The sequence below is a fragment of the Ambystoma mexicanum genome, chromosome 8 (assembly GCF_040938575.1).
Source record: "Ambystoma mexicanum isolate Mex_15411 chromosome 8, UKY_AmexF1_1, whole genome shotgun sequence".
NCBI classification, from domain to species: Eukaryota; Metazoa; Chordata; class Amphibia; order Caudata; family Ambystomatidae; genus Ambystoma; species Ambystoma mexicanum.
In genome coordinates, this window is record NC_090929.1 from 1,041,361,314 (window position 1) to 1,041,382,152 (window position 20,839).

Below are 20,839 nucleotides of genomic sequence, written 5' to 3' on the forward strand. Positions count from 1 at the left end.
TGCAACTCCTGGACCGTTGGATGTCCCAGTGAAGCACTGCTGCAGGAACGAATCGCCAAGTTTGCATCGACAGAGAAGCCCCTGCAAGGACGACTTCTCCCTTTGAGTTGGTGGGACCAATCAACTCAACAGTAAGCCACCTGGATACTCATCTCAGAGCTGGTTGAATTTCCTCAAAGTTGCTGCAGGAAACCGTAGAACCAGTGAGAGACACCAGTTTGTCTGCTTTACTTACAGCCACTAAAATTGAAGTTTTCCAGTCGCAAATTTTTGACTGTCCCTGTGCAGTGCAGGAGTCCCTCGACACCCTCCCTCTTGTCCCCATGACTGAGGCCCAGGAACAGCGAGATCTGCAGGAACTGCCAGGAACAGAAGTCATTAGCTGCCTCTTTTTCTTCATTTGTAAGGTACTGTAAATTCAGACAGAGTACTTACCTCTCGCGGTGAAAGTGCTTGGAACTTTCTCAACTCACAGGCCTAATCAGCTTGTGACCCAACATGTGATTCTTCTTGCTACAAACTACTCCTAAGAACTTGTGCAGGGACTTTTCCGTTTAACTACTAGAACTGCTTTATCCTATCCAAGACTTTAGCCCATTGATTTTGGTCTAGCCTATTGAATTGACTCTTCTGGTGAACTCAAAATATTTTCACTGTCTAAGAATAATTGTAACCTTTTATGTTCTAATAACCTTTGCCTTTTACTCCCCTTGAAAAAGTATTCTGAATGCCAACGGTAAGATATTCATGTCCCCAGCACCCTTGTTACTAAAGTTACTTCTGATTGTAGGTTGTGTCTGTGGGCCATCCCAAAAAGTTCTCATCTGATTCAGAAACTTATAGCGTACAGTAATGAAGTATATTTGTGTGATATATATGATTGCTTCCTTCTAATCAATGTTTTATAACTGACTTGATAATAAATTAATAAGTATTTAACCAAGAAACCTTGAGTGTAAGACTTTATTTGAACACCTGTGGTTGTAAACCTCTGTGTAACATCATTACAGATCACATTCCCTATTCAGATAAGCCTGGCTGCTCAACGCACTACCAAAACTGTGTAGTACAGACTTATACCAAAGGTTGATTTTTGCTTACACCTGTAGTCATAGTTGCTTGTAGTGTTACCAGAGGGTACTGCATTCAAACTTTGCCTAACAGTCAGGTCGAGTTTGATTATTTTTGTTCCATTTTATTTTGTAGTAGAGAAATTTTGTTTGCTGGGGCATTTTGTACATTAGAGCACCATTGAACATATTTGGAGGAGTGGTCAGGTGATTCAAGCTCGCAAAGAATGGCGAATAATTCTCTAGAGTTTGATTGGGCATTCTGTTTTTTTTTTCTTTTAAACTTCACTTTTAACTTTGATGATTGCTTTCTTGTAATTGTTGGAGATTGTCTGGAAGAGGGCTTTATTATCAAGCGTTGGTGTGTTAGCCCCATTACTTTCGGCAGACCTTTTGGATGCATGCACATTTTGGAGATCAGGGGTGAACCAAGGGTTGTTATGTGCTATAGGTTTGGCTTTTTTAATTTTCAGGAGGTGCTACTTTCTCAATGGCCTCAATCATGACTATTATATAGACTGACCAGTGCTAGCGGGTCGTTGTCCAAGGTGATCATATCCAGTATGGGTGATAAGAGCAGTAGCATGTTATCACGATTGATCTTTTTCAGGCTTCTGTATGGTGCAATGGGTACTAAAGGGATATGTTTTGACGGATAGGGTGGTGGAGAAAATTATAGTGTCGCCTGACCAGGAGCCGGGGTGTTAAAACGGATGTCAGCGACACAGTTGGAGTCAGCGATCCAATCTTGGATATGCCCTTTTTCATGGGTAGGGGAGCAGATTCTGTGTGTAAACCCTTGAGCTTTCATAGAGTTGGCCAGGAGACCAGCATGGGAATCAAGAGGATCATTCAAGCCAAGGTTGAAGTCCCCTAGGATGATAGTTTTAGAGTGAGGTTTCATGTTGTAAGCTAGAAGATCGGTGATATGCGATTCGAAAGAAGCTGTAGGGTCTGGAGGCCTATAAACAATGTGGAGGGTGAGAGTGCAGGTATGAGTGATTGATATTTTTTAAGTAATAACTTCACCGGAAGTGAATGGAAGTTCAGCTAAAGTTCTTATGTCAAGGGCGTTTTTGGCTATTAGGGCCACTCTGCCTCCTTTAGCTGCTGTTCTGTCCTTCCTGTAGATAGAGTAGTCCTCTGAGATAGCTAAAGATAGGTCTGGGCCAGAGGCTGTGTGGAGCCAAGTTTCTGTGACTGCTATAAAGTCTAAATTATTGGTATTGATGACGTTGCGATGTCCAGGGCATGGGCTGTGATTGATCTTGCTTTAATAAGGGCACTTTTTAGCATAGGAACCTATTGTGGTTGACTGATTCTTTAGTGAGTTTGCATTCATAGGGCATTTTGGTTTGTCATCTGAGGTGGGTGGTGTTTGTATTGTAGGAGTTGGGCAGAGTGATATAAAGGTGCTTATGATTAGTTCGAGAAGATAGTCTGTATCTCCTTGTAGGTCCGTAAGGTGGACGTGTAGCAGGGCTGTAGGCTTTGCCAATAAGGCATATAGACTCTTTATCCTTATCCTAAGTGTGTGGGTTAAGGCATAAAGACTATTTATCCTGAGTGGGTGGGGTAATGTTGGGTATGAGTGCTAGTACCGGAAAAGGCAGAGTTTTGTTGAGAAAGGGGGTAGGACATGGGAGGGGGTAGTGTCGAGCACATCGTAGGCGGGCTAGGTTGTTCCCAATCTGGATTAATGAACCTTTTGAGCAGGGCCAGGCCTCTAAGTTAGTGGTGTCCATGAGGTATTCTGGTAGTTGGTAGAGACGTGTCTGAGAAAGGCTATGCACTGATAGTTGTCTCAGTCATTATGATGTTTAATAATGGATACACAGGATAGTACTGAGTCGATAAACACGTGGCCGTGTCTAGTTTTTGGTGTCGACAGACTAGTTAGAGAGTGGGGGTGAGCAATGCAATGTTCAGCAAGGCAGGCATTTATGACTAGGTCAGCCTTGCTCAACGCAGATACTAGCAAGACCATAGTGCTGGTTATAGCAGTGTAAGGAGTTCGAGTAGGCGAATGAGTCCGCATGACAGTGCTCGCTGCAATGGCGACGTTGGTTAATCACCAGTGTGCAGGTCTTAATCATTGAATGGAAATTCAGGTAAAGGTGTCAAGTAAGCAGATGAGGTAATGCTAGCAATAATGATAATGTTGGAAGATTACAGGCATGCAGTTGAGGCATTCATTAAGCAATCAGCTCAGCTAAACAATTTACAATATGTTGCAATGCTAACAGCAATGATAACGTTCGCTTATAACGATTGTGCACGTTAAGGCATTCAAAAACATTCAGCTCATTGCAGCAAAGTAAGGAGGTATGGCAACACCAGTTACCATGGGAGAGCTGACCGATTACAGATGCACAGGTTTGAGCAATCATTTATGATGGTGGCAATAGAGTCAAGGGTGAAAGTAGCAGTGCAGGCAAAGTACAGTGTCCCGTGGATGAACAGCTGTAGCTGTGGCAGCAGGATCCCAGTTTGCTTTCTAGCAAAAGTGCGGCAGTAAAGGCAGTAGTCTCAATTAGATTGTACACGTAACAGTTTCAAATGCAAAGATGTACCGGTAACTGTGGCAGTCGGGCTCTACACATGGAGAGGTATATAAATGGTCGTTTTGGCAACAATTATTACAGGAAGATGTTATACCGTATATAACATGAGGCAGTATACGTAGGGCAACATCATGGTCTCATAGTTCAAGGAGGTCACGGATACTTTGACTAGGAGGATGGGAGATGTAAGTAGGGCAGACAATTTAGTGTGACTGCTACTTACATAGAGGCGTGTGCCAAGTAACAGGGTCGAGCAGTCAGAGGACATGAATCGCGGGTGGTGGTCAGGAATGAAGCAGGCTCGCCGGGCCTCAGTCCTTCAGGCTCAGACAGGAGCCTTGTTTGTGTGCCGGCTTATGTAAAGATGTGAACATAACTCTGTAGAACTCCATGTAAATGATTTGCAAATGACATCTAAAAGTACATTTGCAATGAAAGCTAAACTAGCCCCTGTGCCTCGAGTATTGTGTGCTCTAGGCGTAAAGGATAAAGGTCACATTGAAAGAGAAGGACACATTTGGATGCTTCTCACAATCTATTTCAAAATAGATGAGACGGTATCCCCTTCTCTTCCAGTCGTTTTGGAAACAAACGTGATCTGTTGCCCGTAGTGGTTTAGTTTTATTTAGGCACTACATTACAGCTCTTCTGGCATCTAATGTATGGAGGCTTCTCTATGCTGAATTTGTAGGGTTTTAGAAGGACAGATGTTCTATGGATTGATTAACATGGAACTTTGAAATAACTTTGGCGAGAAGTGTGGGTGTGTGCGTAAAACCACTTATGAAAAGTGACAAAAGGATCATGAACTGAAGGAGATTGTAGTTCATGTACCCTCCTGATCGAAGTAACAACCACCAGAAAAGCAGTCCTATAAGTGAGGCACTTAGGACTTGAAAGAGGGCCCATAAGTTTAGTAAGGCCAAAATTCAAGTCTAATTCAAGTGTTGTATTATACATGAGGGGCAGGGTGGGGTTAATTACAGGGACCTTCCACCAAGAAACCTTACTCAGAGATGGTATAAGCAGAAAGGGCAGCAAGATGAACCCTTAGTGAATTGAAGACTAACCAAAAGTTAAGTTAAAAAAAAAGCACTATGTGAGAAGTAGTGCAATCAATTGGACTGATGTCATGAGAAGTACATCAAATGACAGTGTTTCCATTTATTGAAATAACAGTGTCTGGTATTAGGTTTATGTGCTTCTTTAAGAATGTCCATACATCTTTGTGGAAGATTAAGCTGTCCAAAATCTATGACCTCAAGAGCTAGGCTGCAAAGTTTTGTGTTTGTGGACATGGATGTAGAGTTGTCCCCTGCTGTTGTGAGAGCATGTTGTAAGAGCATGGCAGTTTGACCAGAGGATAAAGTGACATTTTCATGAGGTTTCATAACCATTGCTGACAAGCCTACATTGGTGTTATTAGGAATAAGTAACTCGTCCCTGGTGCATTTTGTGAACTATCCTATTGAGGAGTGGTGTTGGGGGGAGGGAGGGGAGTGTAGGCACATTTCCCTGATCACTTGATCCAGAGGCCTTTCCCTTTGGACTTTGTCTGGGGGATACCTGGAGGCTTAGTCTGGGCATTGTGAGTTCTTCTGAGTTGCGGAAAAGTCCATCTCCGGATGCCCCATGTTTGAACAGACTGTGTAAAATGTCTGTATGTAAGCGCCATACGTGTTCTACAGGTAGTTGAGTGTCTCTGCTGGGCACGTCTGCCAGAAACATACAAGACAGAATGTGAGACTATTTCCTAAAGAGAAATAACCAAAAGAATCCAAGATATTGTCAAGTTTGTAAGTGTGTCAATTGAAGCACATGAGAAAGCCCTGGCAGCAGAGTATACCAGGCAAAGTCAAGTTGGCAAGTGTGTAAAGTAGATCACATAAGGAAGGCCTGATATGAGGATACATCAGGTATAACCAAAGACTGTTGAAATTACATTAGTAGGGAGAAGAAACCTGGCAAGGGAATACACCAGGTATCCTATGAAATTAAGACTCACAGCCAAGTTGTTAAACAGGATAGAACTTTGAGCACAGGAAATTTAGCTTCTGACATCTTTACATCAGGCAGACCGTTAGTTTTGGCAGGGAACTACCTCTTAGAGTAGGGACAGAAAGGCATTTTCCAACCCCTGTTTGTTTGAAATAAAAGTCCATAGCCAAACCTATGACCTCTCTGTGTCCACGTCTCATTCCAGGCTTCTACAAATATACATAAAAAGACTGTTCTTACCCTCTTCAACTATCATCCCACCTTTGATTGATAGTATGGCAATAATGTAGGAGAAAGTGATCTATTATCCTTTAAGGGTTTGGGTGGCTGATTGGGGTATTAGGTCATTGTTGGAGACAGCTTTTTGAAGAGTGTAGTAACGGTATAGCAAATCTCCAGGTTATATTTCATAGTACAAAACATGGTTTTCATGAAAAAACAGTTTATATTTTACTTTATTGATTTAAAACACGGATGTAGTCTCTTGAAATATTCCAATAGGAAAAATTAGGAGTTTGAGCCTTGCTGTTTCCAATACTCAATATATACAGCAAAGATTATGCCTTAGTAAGGTATGGAGGGGGTAGAGGAGTGAATCAATCGGATGCTTGCCGGAACAACAGGGAGTGAAACAAGGGAGCATTTTTACTGCCGCTGTTATTTTTACCATACATTAATTGTATGATCACAGATACAACAAAGCTTGAGATAGATGGCTTGTGACTTATGGCAGAGAAAACCATCCTCCTCCTCTAGACTGGTGATGCAGTGCTGATTACTAAGAACCCAGTTGGATAACAAACAGATTGATTTATTTGACTTATTATGCACATTGATTCTTTCCAGACATAGTTGGTCTCTTCAAAGTTTTGTGAGGTGCTATGTGGGAGGGTTAGGTTCACCTGCAGTGACTATACACCAGGCCAAGCTCAACTTGCAGCCTTATAAGTATCTAAAATTTGGGGAATGGGTGTACCATCTTTGCTTGCAAGACCTGAAAATCAGATTCTGAAACACCCTTCTTACATGACCTTAAAACACTCCAAATAAGCCTCTTAGACTTGAGCTAAAACTCAGAGGAATTTAATTTGTGACAAGACGTAGACCACTCATTATGGATTAAGCTGTGGTGGTCTGCTACCCTGGTCCCAAAAGAGACCAATTGAATGTATATAGTAACTGGTGAGAAAGTCCTACCATGGTTGAAATACACTGTACAAATCGCTAAGAACTGGACCTGGATTACATCTGGGATAACCCGGAGATGATCAACGTGCCAATAGAAAATTGGGTGAAATTAGTCTGTGGGGAATCAACAGTGCAGCGCAGGGTTGGAAATTGAGGGGGAACTATGAGCTATTTAGCTCTTGCTAGCAGCCTAGAAGTGCCAGGTTAGCTTGACAACATATGCCAGGAGCTACTTTTGGCTTGCCAGGCCTAGTGATGCTGAACAAACACTGATGTGGGTTTAACTCTGTGCGTCTGGAACAATCTATAAGTAAACATTAGGACACATCTATACTGCATTTATAACAGGAGGAATCATAAATAAAGGACACTATTATAGGTTTCCATCTTATGTGGAAGTTAGATTTGCGGAACACAAAATACTAGCTCCTCATTCCACAGTGATTGCTCCTGGTCACTGGTTAATGCTGGATATCCAGGAGCTGCTTTTAGCTACTGCAAATCCAATCTTAATTGCGAGCTCTGCACGCCTTACTGACTGACTACGTAGATAATCAAACTGTGTGCAAAGTGGAATGTGATTTCTAATGTCTAATTGAATGCTGAAGGATCGCGTTGGAGTAAGGAAGTAAATCCTGGTGAAACTCACCCCCTCAGCACTGCGAGCTGAACGCAGCTCTTGCTGAGACCTCGGGCTTCCTGGAGGAGGCGGAGCCGAGCGACGTCACGTGACTGAACACGTGACATCTTTGGGACTCATATTGAGCCGAGAGCCACCCTTGCAGCGTTAAGCCCGGCCGAGTAAAGCCCACTGGCTGTTGTGCGGCTGTTTGGCGCGTGGGCGCATCAGCCACTAAGCCTCACTGCAGAACGTGAAGAATAAGGTAAGCCTGACCGCACAATTAAGTATCGTCTATCGGCATAGTCCAGGGGAGTCTGTGGAAGATTACAATCTCCTTCGATCCTTACTAGGAACTAATAACCTTCTACATAGACCCTTTAACCTGAATTATACGCATTTACTGCTGAACGACTTGCCACTGCTAAAGATTGGCTTTCTCGGCTTACTACTTTTACTTTCTCCCTCGCTACTCTTCGGAGCCTAAATGCCGCCTAAAGCACGCGGGGCAAAAGCGCCCTACAATTTACGGAAAGGCAGAACAAATCATCCTTATACTCCTACTAACAATCTAAGTGGTTGGGACAGTTTGAAATCGCCAGCTAACGTTAAAGGCACCATTCCTGAGCTATTTAATAAAAAAAAAAACTTGCCTGAATGTACTGTCGAACACACAGAGGTGATACTTCCAGCTGAACAGAATGCATGCCGACCACTGGATGCTACATCCTTTGACGATATTGACAATAATTCGTTATTGGATTTATGCCTGTCCATACAAAAATCTATGGCCCCTCCTCCTAATTCAGGAGAATTAGGGATTATCGAGATGGGGACTGCCAAGAAAGCTGCAAGTATAACAGTGGAGGCTCAAGTGCTACAACCTGCCAATTCCCCTCAGAGAACTTTATGTTCTGGGCGACTGTCTGAATCACCAAATCTACTGATTGACTTAGAGGAGCCAGAGCAAAGTAAGGCCGACCAACCTAGTGAACTTTCACAGTTAAACTCTGCAGCTATTACTGAGATACAGGCGTCCTTATCCTCTCTCCAATTTGCCCTAAAAATTCTCCTAAAACTATGCGGTAGAATACACGTGAATACAATTCTACAGTTGAATCTCCCCGTTCCAGATTTAGATTATGAAGTAGGTCATGTAGAGGTAAAGGAGCCTCAGATTCCATCTAGCCCAATTAACGTCGAGGGGAACGAACATCCGACAAACGAAGGAAATGCTCGCCTGACTAAGAAACAGCGTAGAATGGCGAAAAGAGCAGCCTTAAGAAATGTTCCGGTAGAGGTGGCCTCTCCACTACCAAATACAGCAATTCCACAACAGAAATCTAAAAAGGCTAGAAAAAGGGCTCTTAAAAGAAAGAAAAACCGAAATAAAGGTCCGGGTACACTCACCAGCTGGATATTGACGGAAAAATCCAAAGAAATTTCCGCAGTGAGCAATGCTAGCCAAGACTCTATTCTTACAGAAAATCATTCAATTGACAATCAGTTTTCCACCCCTCAAAGGAATAATCCTAATAGTACATTTGAAAGCATGGAAACTGATAGGGATACACCGGCTCTAGCAAAGGAAGAGAATAGAGAAGGAAATAGGATTTGCATTGTGAAGAATCTGAATCAGCAATGCCGTGGCAAATGGCTTCCTCGGACAGGCATGCTCGAGAAACTTCACCTAATACCTCAATTAAGAGTTATTAGATCTGAGGATTTCTCATTTGTTGAGCCTTTATGTACCACTAACCCTAACGTTACAGCGCTGCATTGTACGGTCCTGGCCTCAGCTCAGCTGATCCGTAAGCATAAAGTCAACTTAGCGCAAGTAGGATTGGGGGTAGATGTGAATCCTGACGATGTAGACCCTCTGATCAAAGAAGCTCCCGAGTCTACTAAAACTGACAATAAAACTAAACCACCTCCTCTTGCTGGGACCAAAGTCCAAATGAGCGACATTCAGAACACTCTTAAATGGCTCGCAGAGGCTTTGCCCACGGTTATAAATCAACCCTGAACTTGCTCATTACTATCCTGGAATACCAGGGGTTTCAAACATATTACCGCAACTAACGGCTCGTTACCTTTCATTATGAACTATACTTTTTTTCTGCTGCAGGAAACTTGGCTAACCGCCCCAATTATAATAGATGGGTATAAATTGTACCACACTTTTGCCAAAAAAGGCCAAAAGGGAAGACCTTTTGGGGGGTTGTTGATCGGTGTAAGTAAAACTATAGCATCCAGTGAAATTACTAACGATCATGAGGATAATATTAATGCGGTGGAGGTGATCATACCGATCAAAAATAGTCAGACGAAACTCTTGCTGGTCAATGTTTATAATCCATACGATGCATCAATGAGTGATCAAATACAAGATAGACTACACGATTTACTCACTAAGTGGACGAATGAACATCAAAATAATTTTTTTGTTATTGCTGGAGATTTTAATTGCGCCATTAAAGGGGATGGTGGTACATCTAATAACAAGTATTTACACCCGTATCCCCTCATGCTTCAGAATTATAGCGATAAAGAAGGGGAGAAGTGGTTATGTTTTATGAAGAGCTGGGACTTGGAATGTCTAAACGGTCGAACTATGAGCGACCGCCCGGGACATTATACTTGGAAAGCAGGTACTGCTCGCCGCACTCTTGATTACTGTTTCATTAGCCCGGAGGTGGCTTCCCTGGTTAATGACATGGAAATAATAGACAATGACTGGAGTGATCATAGAGGCCTGAGTTTAAGTCTGAAATGTGATCCTGTATCTCCTTCAACAATAGCTATAGGAAGTGTGCTGGTTAATCATGCTGGTTCACGATTAATATGGTCTGAGAAAAATATAGCTAAAGCATGTCAAGATTGTGGTGAATGGGATGCTGATTATCACACTATGTTTGTTAACCTCTCAATAGAACAACTCGAAGGGTGGATTTATAATTTTACGGGTAAATATGCTACAAAAAAATCATTACTTGTTATTAGAGAACAGGGCTCGATTGAGGTTTATGACAAAACAATTCGTGATGCTAAGCGTACTCTGAGAGGGGAGATACGTAGAATCAGAGCCCACTCTCATCTAATTATGGATACACATACTAAGATCAGAAAGATAAAAAATAGGTATAGGACATGGTTAAAACACTGGAACAGATCGAAAAAATTGGTAAACTGGCAAAAAACTGTGAAGACTATCTGCTCGAGAAATCCCCGGAACATCTGGGCACTTCTAGGAGAAGCTAGGGGAAGCAGGGTAACTCCCCAAATAAACCCGATTGATGCGGAAGAATGGGTTAATTTTCTGGAAACGCGTAATGGTATGACAGCAGCTAACCCCGGAACTCTTCCAACCATCTCTTTAGTTCCAAAGCCGTTTCCTATTTCCCTAGAAGACCTGATAGGTAAGATTACTAAACTTAAATCCTCCCGAGCCCCGGGGCCTAACGGTCTCTCTAATTTACTTATGAAGAGTAACCCAGTTTTCTGGGCTAACCTTTTGAAAATCCTCTTTGAAAAAGTCTTAAAAGAGGGAGTAATACCTTAGACCTGGCAAAGAGCTATTTTAGTGCCTATTTTTAAGAAAGGCAATAGATCTGATCCTGCCAATTACCGTTTGCTATCTATGTTAGATTGCTCTGGTAAATTATTTGCCTCCTTACTGTTACAGAAATTACAATCTTGGACTGAAACGGAAGGGATTCTGGACCGCTTTCAAAGCGGATTCAGATTTGGTTACTCTACCACTCACAATCTTTTCATCATGAACAGCCTTAGAGATAAAGCCCTACTCCCCAATAATCCGCCACTGTATGCCTTATATATAGATTTTAAGGCAGCGTTTGACATGGTTAATAGAGAGAAGCTATGGAGGAAGCTTAGGGGCCTGGCGTGCCCTGAAGGCTTGCTCCATTATCTGCAACTCCTACACCATAACACCACAGTCCAGTTGAGGCTTGACGGAAGTGGATCTACAACTAGGGTGATAGAGCAAACAAGAGGGGTGAAACAAGGCTGTGTCACCGCACCCATGCTATACAATTTTTTTGTCTCCGATATTCCAGAATGTATCAGAGAGGTGAGTAACTGCCCTCCCAAAGTTGGCTCCCAACACTGCTTAATCCTGGCGTACGCAGATGATGTGGTTATTTTTGACCACACATTTAGTGGCATCCTACGCTCGGCCGAGCGACTTTGGGAGTATGCGGAGGAGAATGAACTCACAATTAATCACACGAAAACAGAGTTGATCCTATATAGTCATGGCAAAGTGAGCCGCCCCAGAATGACTATAAGAGGTCAGGAAATTCAATATACCCATAGTTACAAATACCTGGGAGTTGAATTCGACTCTAAGGGAAATTCCCAATCATGTGTACAAGCCCGCAAAACAAAAGCAGCGCAACTTACCTCTATGATATATCAGTTCACTCGTAAGAAGAGTGGATATTCCATGTGGGCAGCCCGCCAACTTTATGTCCAGTGCCTGATACCCACGGTAATCTATGGACTGGAAGCCCTAGTTAACCTTAATTTGGACTGGCTGCAGAAACTGGAAGGACGTTTTTGGCGAAAGCTGCTGGGATTGCCACCGGGAATACCTATGGCGATACTAAGATTAGAGTTAGGTTTACCCTCTCTAAAAGCTCTGGTCTTGACGAAAAGAGCCCAGGTCTATATTAAGATGCATACTAACCCGATTAATCCCCTTTTGATAACCGTGAAAGAAGAAATCGACAGGAATAAGCAGGCCCGTTTTGCGAGAGAAATGAATGCTCTATTTAAGGCGATAGAATGGATCCCTAACTGGGAAGACAATTTTATAAATCTAAAGTCCCAAATGGCAGAACGACTTAAAATTTGGGACTGGCAAGACAATTTTAGCCATCTTGCGAGTCTTCCCAGCTACGGATTTATAACTCATGTTTTATATACCTTCAGGAGAGCACAAGGATATCTCAACCTTTGCCCCTCGGCTAATTTAAGACGCTTCCTATTACTCCTACGTATCAACCATCTACCAGTCCTAGCGGTGTTGGGCCCTGAATGGGCCATTTCTAAAACAGAGCGTTTTTGCAGGATATGTAAGAATAAAGACTTACCTGAAACTGCAAGACACGTTCTCACACTATGCCCTAGATTGGGATTAACTTACATAAAACATTATAGCAGATACGTACACAATCTCGACCATATTAAGTCCAAAGACTTCTGGATAGCATGTATTAACACTTTGAATCCTAGCCTACATTTGGCCTTATATAGAGTATGGTATACAGTTAAGGGCATACTAGAAATTTGAAGGCTAGCTTACTCTCTTTGCATCAATAAATAATAAATGAGCCTTTACATGCAATCACATGAAACTGCACGAAAGTTAACTTCTGGCTATAACCTGTGACATTTTTAATAAGAATGAATATGAACATGATTTTAAACGTTTTTTTCTTTTCTTCATTTTAATGATGAATTGCTGTTTAAAAATTGCTGTTTAATAGTTCAAAAATTTCTTTTTAGACTTATGTGTAAAGTTTTTGTTTTTAAAAAACTGTATCACATTAAAAATAAATAAATAAATAAATAAATAAATGTGATTTGGATGGGACTTAGCCTTTCAATAGTAAAGAGTTACCTGTAAAGTTAAAATGAGGCATACTATAATTGACCAGGTTATGTGAAAAATGACAGAGTGGAAATGAAGCCCGTAAAACTATCTGCTCAATCATAATGAGAAGAAAACAAACATTTCTTATTCATATGCCCATTATAGATGGGCATCAGCAAGGATAGTAGAGATCTGTTCTTCTGTCATTAAACAGAAAACTAGGGCACAATGTACTTCATTCCTGTCAATTAAGCAAATCTAGAAAGAGTACCTTTGGGCTGTAAATCTGAATATAGCATGGCTGTTTAAGAAAAATGACTAAACAATGAAACAAAGATTTAGGCTAATATGTGGCGGTTGTGTGTAATTACTAAAAATTGGGATGATTAAATTACCATGCGCTTAAAACAAAGAAAATGTGTCAAAACACCAATATTTTTACTTCTCTTTTAGCTTGAATTTTAGACAAAAAGGACATCGATATCTTGAGGATTACATTTTCCGTTGTTACTTTTTTTTGTAAATGCGGCTTTAATATTTGGGTGTGCTATTGTATGTTTTATAAACTCTTTTATGGACACCTTTGTTCAAAATAAACATTTGTCCGACAAAGAAAATCTGAGCCAAAATCAAGGAAAATCTAAAATAGATTAAATACCATTTACAATTTTTAGCCGGCATCCCTCCAATAGAGTCCAGTTTCATCAACCAGCATTCATCTCAATTTCTCAAAGAATGTCACTGATTTACTAGTAAGCTAATTTCTGTAATATCTTATCACAAGACAGAAACTGAATCCTGAAAAAGTCACAATTCACCTGTTTTAAGGCTTCCATCTCTTCACTAGCCACACGGTTCTCAGAAGACGTATTCTTCAGCTTCCCTTCTGCCAGTTCAAGCTCAGTTTGAAGTTTGTCCACCTCTTTGATAACCTGATCCCGCTCACTCATGATGAGGCGATACTCATTGAACACAGAGTCTCGCTCTTCCTTACACTTTTCAGCATCCTTTAACGCCTTCAACTGCATAGTCTTGAAACGGGTCACCTCAGCTTGTAAACGTTCCATCTCCCTCTGTAGTTCCCTGTTCTGTGATGTAGCCTTATTCATCTCCTGCTGGATTGACTCATACCTAATCAAAAAAGGAAAATGTGTCTTACAAACCCAACATATTTTATGAATCAAGGCACATATTTCTAAAATAGAAACAAACAACTGTTTTAATGAATTGTGTATATTGGAAAATCTTTAACACCCATCGCTAAGCATTCACTAATAGACAATGGCCAAACAATGATTGATCAGAAGGTGCTCTCTCAATGGTTAGTGTACAGGAGTGACATTAAACTCAAACTGAAAGTAGGAGAGGAGTGCTCAAAGAATTGAAAGCTTGTAGGAAAAACTAGAGTAGAATGCAAAGAAAGATTTGAGGTGGCCTAAGAAAAACATGGCCATTGAAGGGCATGTGAGAAATGCATCAGAGGATATGTTAACAAAAGGAAGCAATATGACGACAAAGCTAAAGGCAATAAGGGAAGAACAAAATTAGCAAAAGCATACTCAGAAGGTGATTGGTAGAGAGGTCATGTAATTGTTGCAATGGAGATGGAAGATCAATGAATACATGTATCTGAATTTGGATATAGAAAAGAAGGCAAGAAGTGATAAAGGAAAACCAAAGTAGAAGAGTGCCAGAGGATGTAAGGAATAAAAGTGACGGAATTCAGTCTTTGGGCTAGACATGAAAAATTGTGATACACTAGATCTTAATGGAATAATTGGTATAGTAGACAGCTTAGGGAGCATATGGCAGGGTTTGATATGTCAAGTGCCAGGTGGGACAAAGATGTGTGCAGTGGGACAGAGGGGATAGGGGAAGGGGGAGGGAGGTTCTGAGCGTTTGCGGTAAGAAAGGAGAAAGCCACATCCGCTATTTATGTACAGCCTCTTGGTGCACTGGTCTTAGTCTCAAAACCTGACCTTCTCAAGGAGGATGAATACTGCTGCTGGAAGTGAATTGCTGTATCCCTCTGTTTCACCAGTGTGTCCAGTTGTTTCTGTAAGCACCGATTCTCCTCCTCAGTTTGCTCAAGACGGCTCAAATCAGTGTTATGAGTGGCCATCTTCTCGTTGTAACGTTTTCTCAGTGCTTCATAGTCCTTCTTTATCACCTCAAGCTTGTCCGTGGCAGTTTCATACAACTTATTGAGGATCTCAGAAGAGCTGTTATGTTTCATTACCTAAACAAAAGAAAATGGTTCTCCAGTAAATGATATGCCATTTGAAATTTCGAGGTTGGAGAAAGGGCATCAAGACAAATATGTTACCTAAATTTAAGTGTACTTCTGAGGTACTGTGTCTTATATAGAATCATATATCGGGAAAAATGTTATCCATTAAGTGGAGAACCCCCAGAAACTTCAAATTGACATTTACAAATGAGAATCATATTTAACATTTTTAAACTTGCTTTGCATGTAAAGAGGCATGTGACACCATGCTGACCAACTACATCCTACACTCGGAGCCTCTTTGGATACAGATGCATGAAACAACAAGAAAACCAAAGGGGAGAAGGGGGGGCTATAAGCAAAATAGTGATTATACGCTTAAGAAACTAATTCTTCTTTAGTAGAGTCTTCAATAACACACAATTAACAGTCAAGCTTCATAACAAAACATTGAAACAATGTTCCGTACTAATATATAAGACTTGTTTTATTTATTTAGTAATAGTTTATCAACAAAGCTTTCGCAATTGAATAAACAAAATGTTTACATTGTAAAACCTACCATATTTGAAGAGCGAAAATTGAAAAAATATACAAATACTAAGAACAATTTCATAATCACCCAAACATACAAACCAGTAGTAGAAAATGTCATTCTAAGATATGTTCTAAGCTACTTCTTGATAAAAGTTACTATGAACAAACGCATTTAGCATACAATCAACAGTGCACTTTCATAATCATAACATAGCAAAAACATTAAAACCAGTATAACAAAAATAATTCTAAAAAAACTTCATAAAAATTACTATTACAAACAAATGTCATCTCATAACATGGATACAGCAGCATTTAACAAAGTGCACAATCTGGGATAGTAACAGTTATCAGATGTAACTATCTTAATCCTCCTATGTGAGGATCAAAATCCAAATGTTGTTATATAACTGCCAAATGCTTCTGCACGAGTTACTATCAGAGCACTACAAGAGATTATCAGATGTTTGTGTCTCAATATCAGTGACAAAAAGCGACCTACTCACTCCTGTCTAGCGAGTCCCGTTCTGACTCCCATGACATTATTAATTGGATACAAATTAAGTTTTAACTCTCAGCAGAACAGTTCAGCATGTTTTAGAAATATGTTTTTGCAGATATGATTTTAACATCTTAAAAGATTCAACATCTCCATAAAAATGGTTATACACTCTTAGTTGGCAGCAAATTTCTATTTGCAATCCAATGGTTTTCTAAGAGTTTTTTTCTTTACCCTATACAGATTGCATAGTAACTCAGCCTCATTAGAACCGATTTTGGTCAGTATATTTAGGCACGTCTCACCCAGTTACTCAACACTTTACAAGTGCTATTACACCACAATTCATTAAGCATAACAAATAGAGTATTCCCTGGAGTTTGCAAAATCGCTCTTAGTAGCTGTAAATGTCACCAGTTGATGCGTGCCTGTAAGAAAATTAACTCCAATTGATGGCGAATCGCTGCTAATGTTTTACTCAAAGGGAGGCACAAAACTATTTCAAGTTCTCGATTCTGAATTTACTCGATCCAAACCTTCTTCATTGTCTATGCGCCATGCATCAACCTTGGTATAATCTTCTGGTTATACATGGTCACCACAGGAGCCAATGAAAAATGCCCATAACGGTTTGTCAAGAAATCGCAATTAAGCTGCAGAACCTACAGTAATTACTTTGTTATGGGCTGGGCGTACTTGGTGAGATTTCTTAATACCAAAGCAAGCACCCAGAGATTTAAAATGCTGCACAACACCCAATTTCTGATTAGTCAATAACCAATTAAATTATTTCCTCCTTAAGTTGTTTTCAAGGGGATTCATAACCAGAACTTTAGACTTGTAGATGTTGACTAAGATCTAAGCCTTTGAGAAAAAGTTTAACACATTCTTTAGGCTATCCCCCATTTTCGAAATGTAAGCATTAAAAAGAAAAGGGGCCAACATGCACCCTTGGCGCAAACCGCCTTTACTAAAAACCCAGTTGGATTTGTTTCCCTGCTGATCCAACTTGATCTGAAGCCTTGTATCCGAATGGAGTTCATGTAGCATGGCCAACGGAAACGAAGGGCAGCCCTGAAATGGCAGAATTTCCCCAGAGTTTAGCTCTAATAACAAAATCAAATGACTTACTTATGTCTAGGAAGGCAAAATATAGATTTTTTTTAGCCCCTCAGGTCTGATTGGTCAAAAGGAGAAGCACAAGAAAATGTTGAATTGTTTGTAGTCTAAACATTTCACTTGCTTCGGCCAGGTATTAAGGGCTCACAAGATAAATGTTGAACATTTTTTGTAGGACGCGTCCAAGAACGAAATCGGATGATAATTAGATGGATTAAACCAATCTCCTCATTTAAAAAATAACCACTGCTGCTGTAGCCTTCCATGAACTCGTGAAAACACGATGGCTCAAGATATTGTAATACAAATCAAACAAAACCTTTGCGCCCATAGCAATGGATCAGATTTAAACGTCATATTCGAAAGACCATCCGGGCCACGGGCATTAGAGATTTTTGCTCTTAATATTGCACAGCGGATACCAGATAAATCGATTTCAAGACTGTGCCAAAAAAGTGACTCGCTGTACATTCCAATAATTAGCCGATCATCATCAAAGTTCTTAAAACTCTGATAAAGGGTTCTAAAACGTTCCTCCCCCACACAGCCACCATATGTACATTGGCCTTGCATAGCACTCTGTTGGTCAACTGATTTTAATAAGGACCAAAAGAGTGAGTCATCATTAGTTTGTAGGGTATACAGCATTGACTCTGCATCATTAGGGTGCATTATGTACAGATAGCTTTTCACCCAATTAGAGTATTGCCTCCATGTTTGTAACCATACAAATATTGACCTGTGCATGCTTCTTAAGACTAAGTATTTTAGCTCTCAGTTCTCTTTTTTCATATTGCACCATAAGAACACATTTATGTGAGTGGGTCAATGTTATTGCACCCTTAATACATTTTCTTGTTGACACCATACCCTTTAACACATTTTGAAACAAACTCGGAAGGCCCCATCTTAAACTTTGCTTCATTGTATTGCTCATCAACCCAAGAATTCAAGTTCAAAGATATGGATGGTCTCCATATTATAACATGATCTCTTGGCTTAATTTCCAGACACAGGTTTTCAATTTTTTAGTGCCACTTAAAGTGTTCATAGCCAATGCTAAAGCAACCTGGTTATGATTGCTCCCATCTTGAGATGTGCACTTTAAAGCTATACTCCTTGGGAAAAGGTAATGTGAGAGAAATATATAATCTAGAGTTTACTTTGCAACAGCGCTTCGCCATGTGCATTAGCAGGTATGTCACCTATTTGATTCCAGTTTAGAATTCTCATACCCCACTCCGAAAGTGCTTCTAATAATGTACCCTCTATTTCTTGAAGCCACTCAAGCCTTTCTTCCCAGTTTCATATCATAATGATGTTCCACGAGGCACTCACTTTTGAAATCCCCCAGCAGTATAACCTCCACTCCAAACTCTAACATGTTTCTCCAAAATATCAGAACTATTCTTTAGAAAACATCCCTGGGTACGCATTGCCGGGTTAAAATAAACATTTAGAAGGATGCATTCTTTAAACGTGCTCCCATTTGACTAGCACCACTTAAGTCTAACCCCTAGGATATTACTACATCCTACATCTAGATTTGTGATTACGATACCCCTTGAAAGACGCACTGCGAATAGAAACCCCTATAAGGGCACCCTTTAGCACACCTACATGCTAGGGCAGCACAGATCAAAAACCCATCCAAAATTGGAATATCAGTGAACCATGTTTCTTGTAAACAAATTATGGCCATTGTTAACCAAACCTTGTACCCCGATACCAAATGCGTATAGCCCTGTGTATTGCACGAGACCAAGTTTATTTGTTCATTTCACCCATTTCCTAACCTTTTGCATGCAATACACTCAAAATCGGAGCCCAGTCATAGGACAGTGTGCGATTCCAGGATTTACAAATTGTACCCTCATGACCATTTGCTGTATATAAAAGGCAGACACCATACAGAAGTTAGATAAAGGTATGGAATCCAAGTAGCGTCTGGTTTCATACTATGCTCCCCATTCATCTTTGGAACACCTTCTCTACCTCTTTATAGAGGCCAAGTTTATGGGTCAGTCCCTATGAATTTCCTATTCAAGCATGCAGCAGCGTTTTCGCTCCTATGTTAGTATTTCTCGAATTTGTCTTGCGCCATAGTCGCCAGTATTTCTAAAGTTTACACTTCTTTACTTTACAACATAGGAGTGCATGTCCCAACATGCATCAGTTTTCGCACTTAGTATAACACACTTGGATTGGAATTTGAATCCCAGCATTTCAAATGATTCAGTCTCTCTACTTCAGAACACAGGACTGAGCATCCCAACTTGCATCAATTCTATCGCTCAATGTAAACAGGAATTGGCCCTTTCGCTTCAGTACCGAGCATATTTAAAAACATTCAAGTCCCTTGATTTTTCAAGATAACGCTGCATAAGAACATTACTCCGTTTTCTTTACTATGTTTTCCTTAGCTTCACACTGGGTAGTCCGTATTCCACCGACTTCTCCCACCGGTCAGGATTGCACATCTTCAGCTTTTCTCATGATTAGAAGGACACCTCTCCAGGACTTCCCGCTCCATTATCTCCATTCTTAAAGAGGCTAATGTCTTCACCCAGAAGTGTATTCATCTTTGTTGCTTACTAGTAGTACTTTTCCTTGCCTCACTGGATTGATAATTAAGGGTCTGGCCCCTCCTCTGGTGTCATTAGTCTCATTCGGTAAATCACAATCAGTCAACTGGACAATTACTTTTTGTGAAAAGTGGAACACTTATTCCAGGTATAGTAAACATATCACTACTTTTGTGATAACACACATTAAGATGTAACATTCAATTACAGGTGCTTTTGAGATCAGGGAAACACAGATTGAAATAAGCAGTAACTCTTGTAATTTATTTTTGGGATGACACACAGCTAATTTAAGTAAAACCCGTATACTTTAATCTCATAAGGAGTCCAGGTTAGATCTTTCCCAACTATACAAGTGACTGGTGTAGGACTTTTATAAGGATATAAGGGAGAGTTAGAACCACAGACTATGGGTTAGATAGAACAGGGAAAGTAAATCCTACTGTTACACTTTACTGAATGACTCAACGTTATTCTAGGTAGGCAACAGCCTAATAGAGACTTATTCTGGACAGGCTAACAGCAAGTCAGGGGAAGCAAGACCCAGTTGGGGGACACTCATACAATTATCCTAACAGGACTAATCTGGTGAAACCAACACATTACTTTTGGGAAGAGGCACAACCTAATCACAGGAGAGTAATAAACCTTCAAATCTACTCTGTTAGAATGGCAAAACAGTGTCTAAGGAAAGAAAAGATGTTAACTTTTAAAAATAGTGCATCACACATCCAAGGTAAGTAAAAACTTCTGTAACTGTTCCCTCTTAGAGTTACAGTTACCAACCAACTCTTTTACAAGTAAGTAGCT

At 40.5% G+C, this 20,839-nt stretch overlaps 1 protein-coding gene across 9 annotated transcripts in view; it reads right to left on the reverse strand.

The window, feature by feature from the left end:
• Window positions 1–20,839, reverse strand: part of DLG5 (discs large MAGUK scaffold protein 5) — a 1,559,980-nt gene that overhangs the window by 1,195,558 nt on the left and 343,583 nt on the right. For all 9 annotated transcript variants that reach the window (XM_069610999.1, XM_069611004.1, XM_069611003.1 and 6 more), the window contains 2 exons: window positions 15,039–15,298; window positions 13,878–14,190 (listed from right to left, as the gene is read on the reverse strand). In XM_069610999.1, the coding sequence (XP_069467100.1) occupies window positions 13,878–14,190; window positions 15,039–15,298 (573 nt within the window). The remainder of the gene's footprint in view (window positions 1–13,877; window positions 14,191–15,038; window positions 15,299–20,839) is intronic.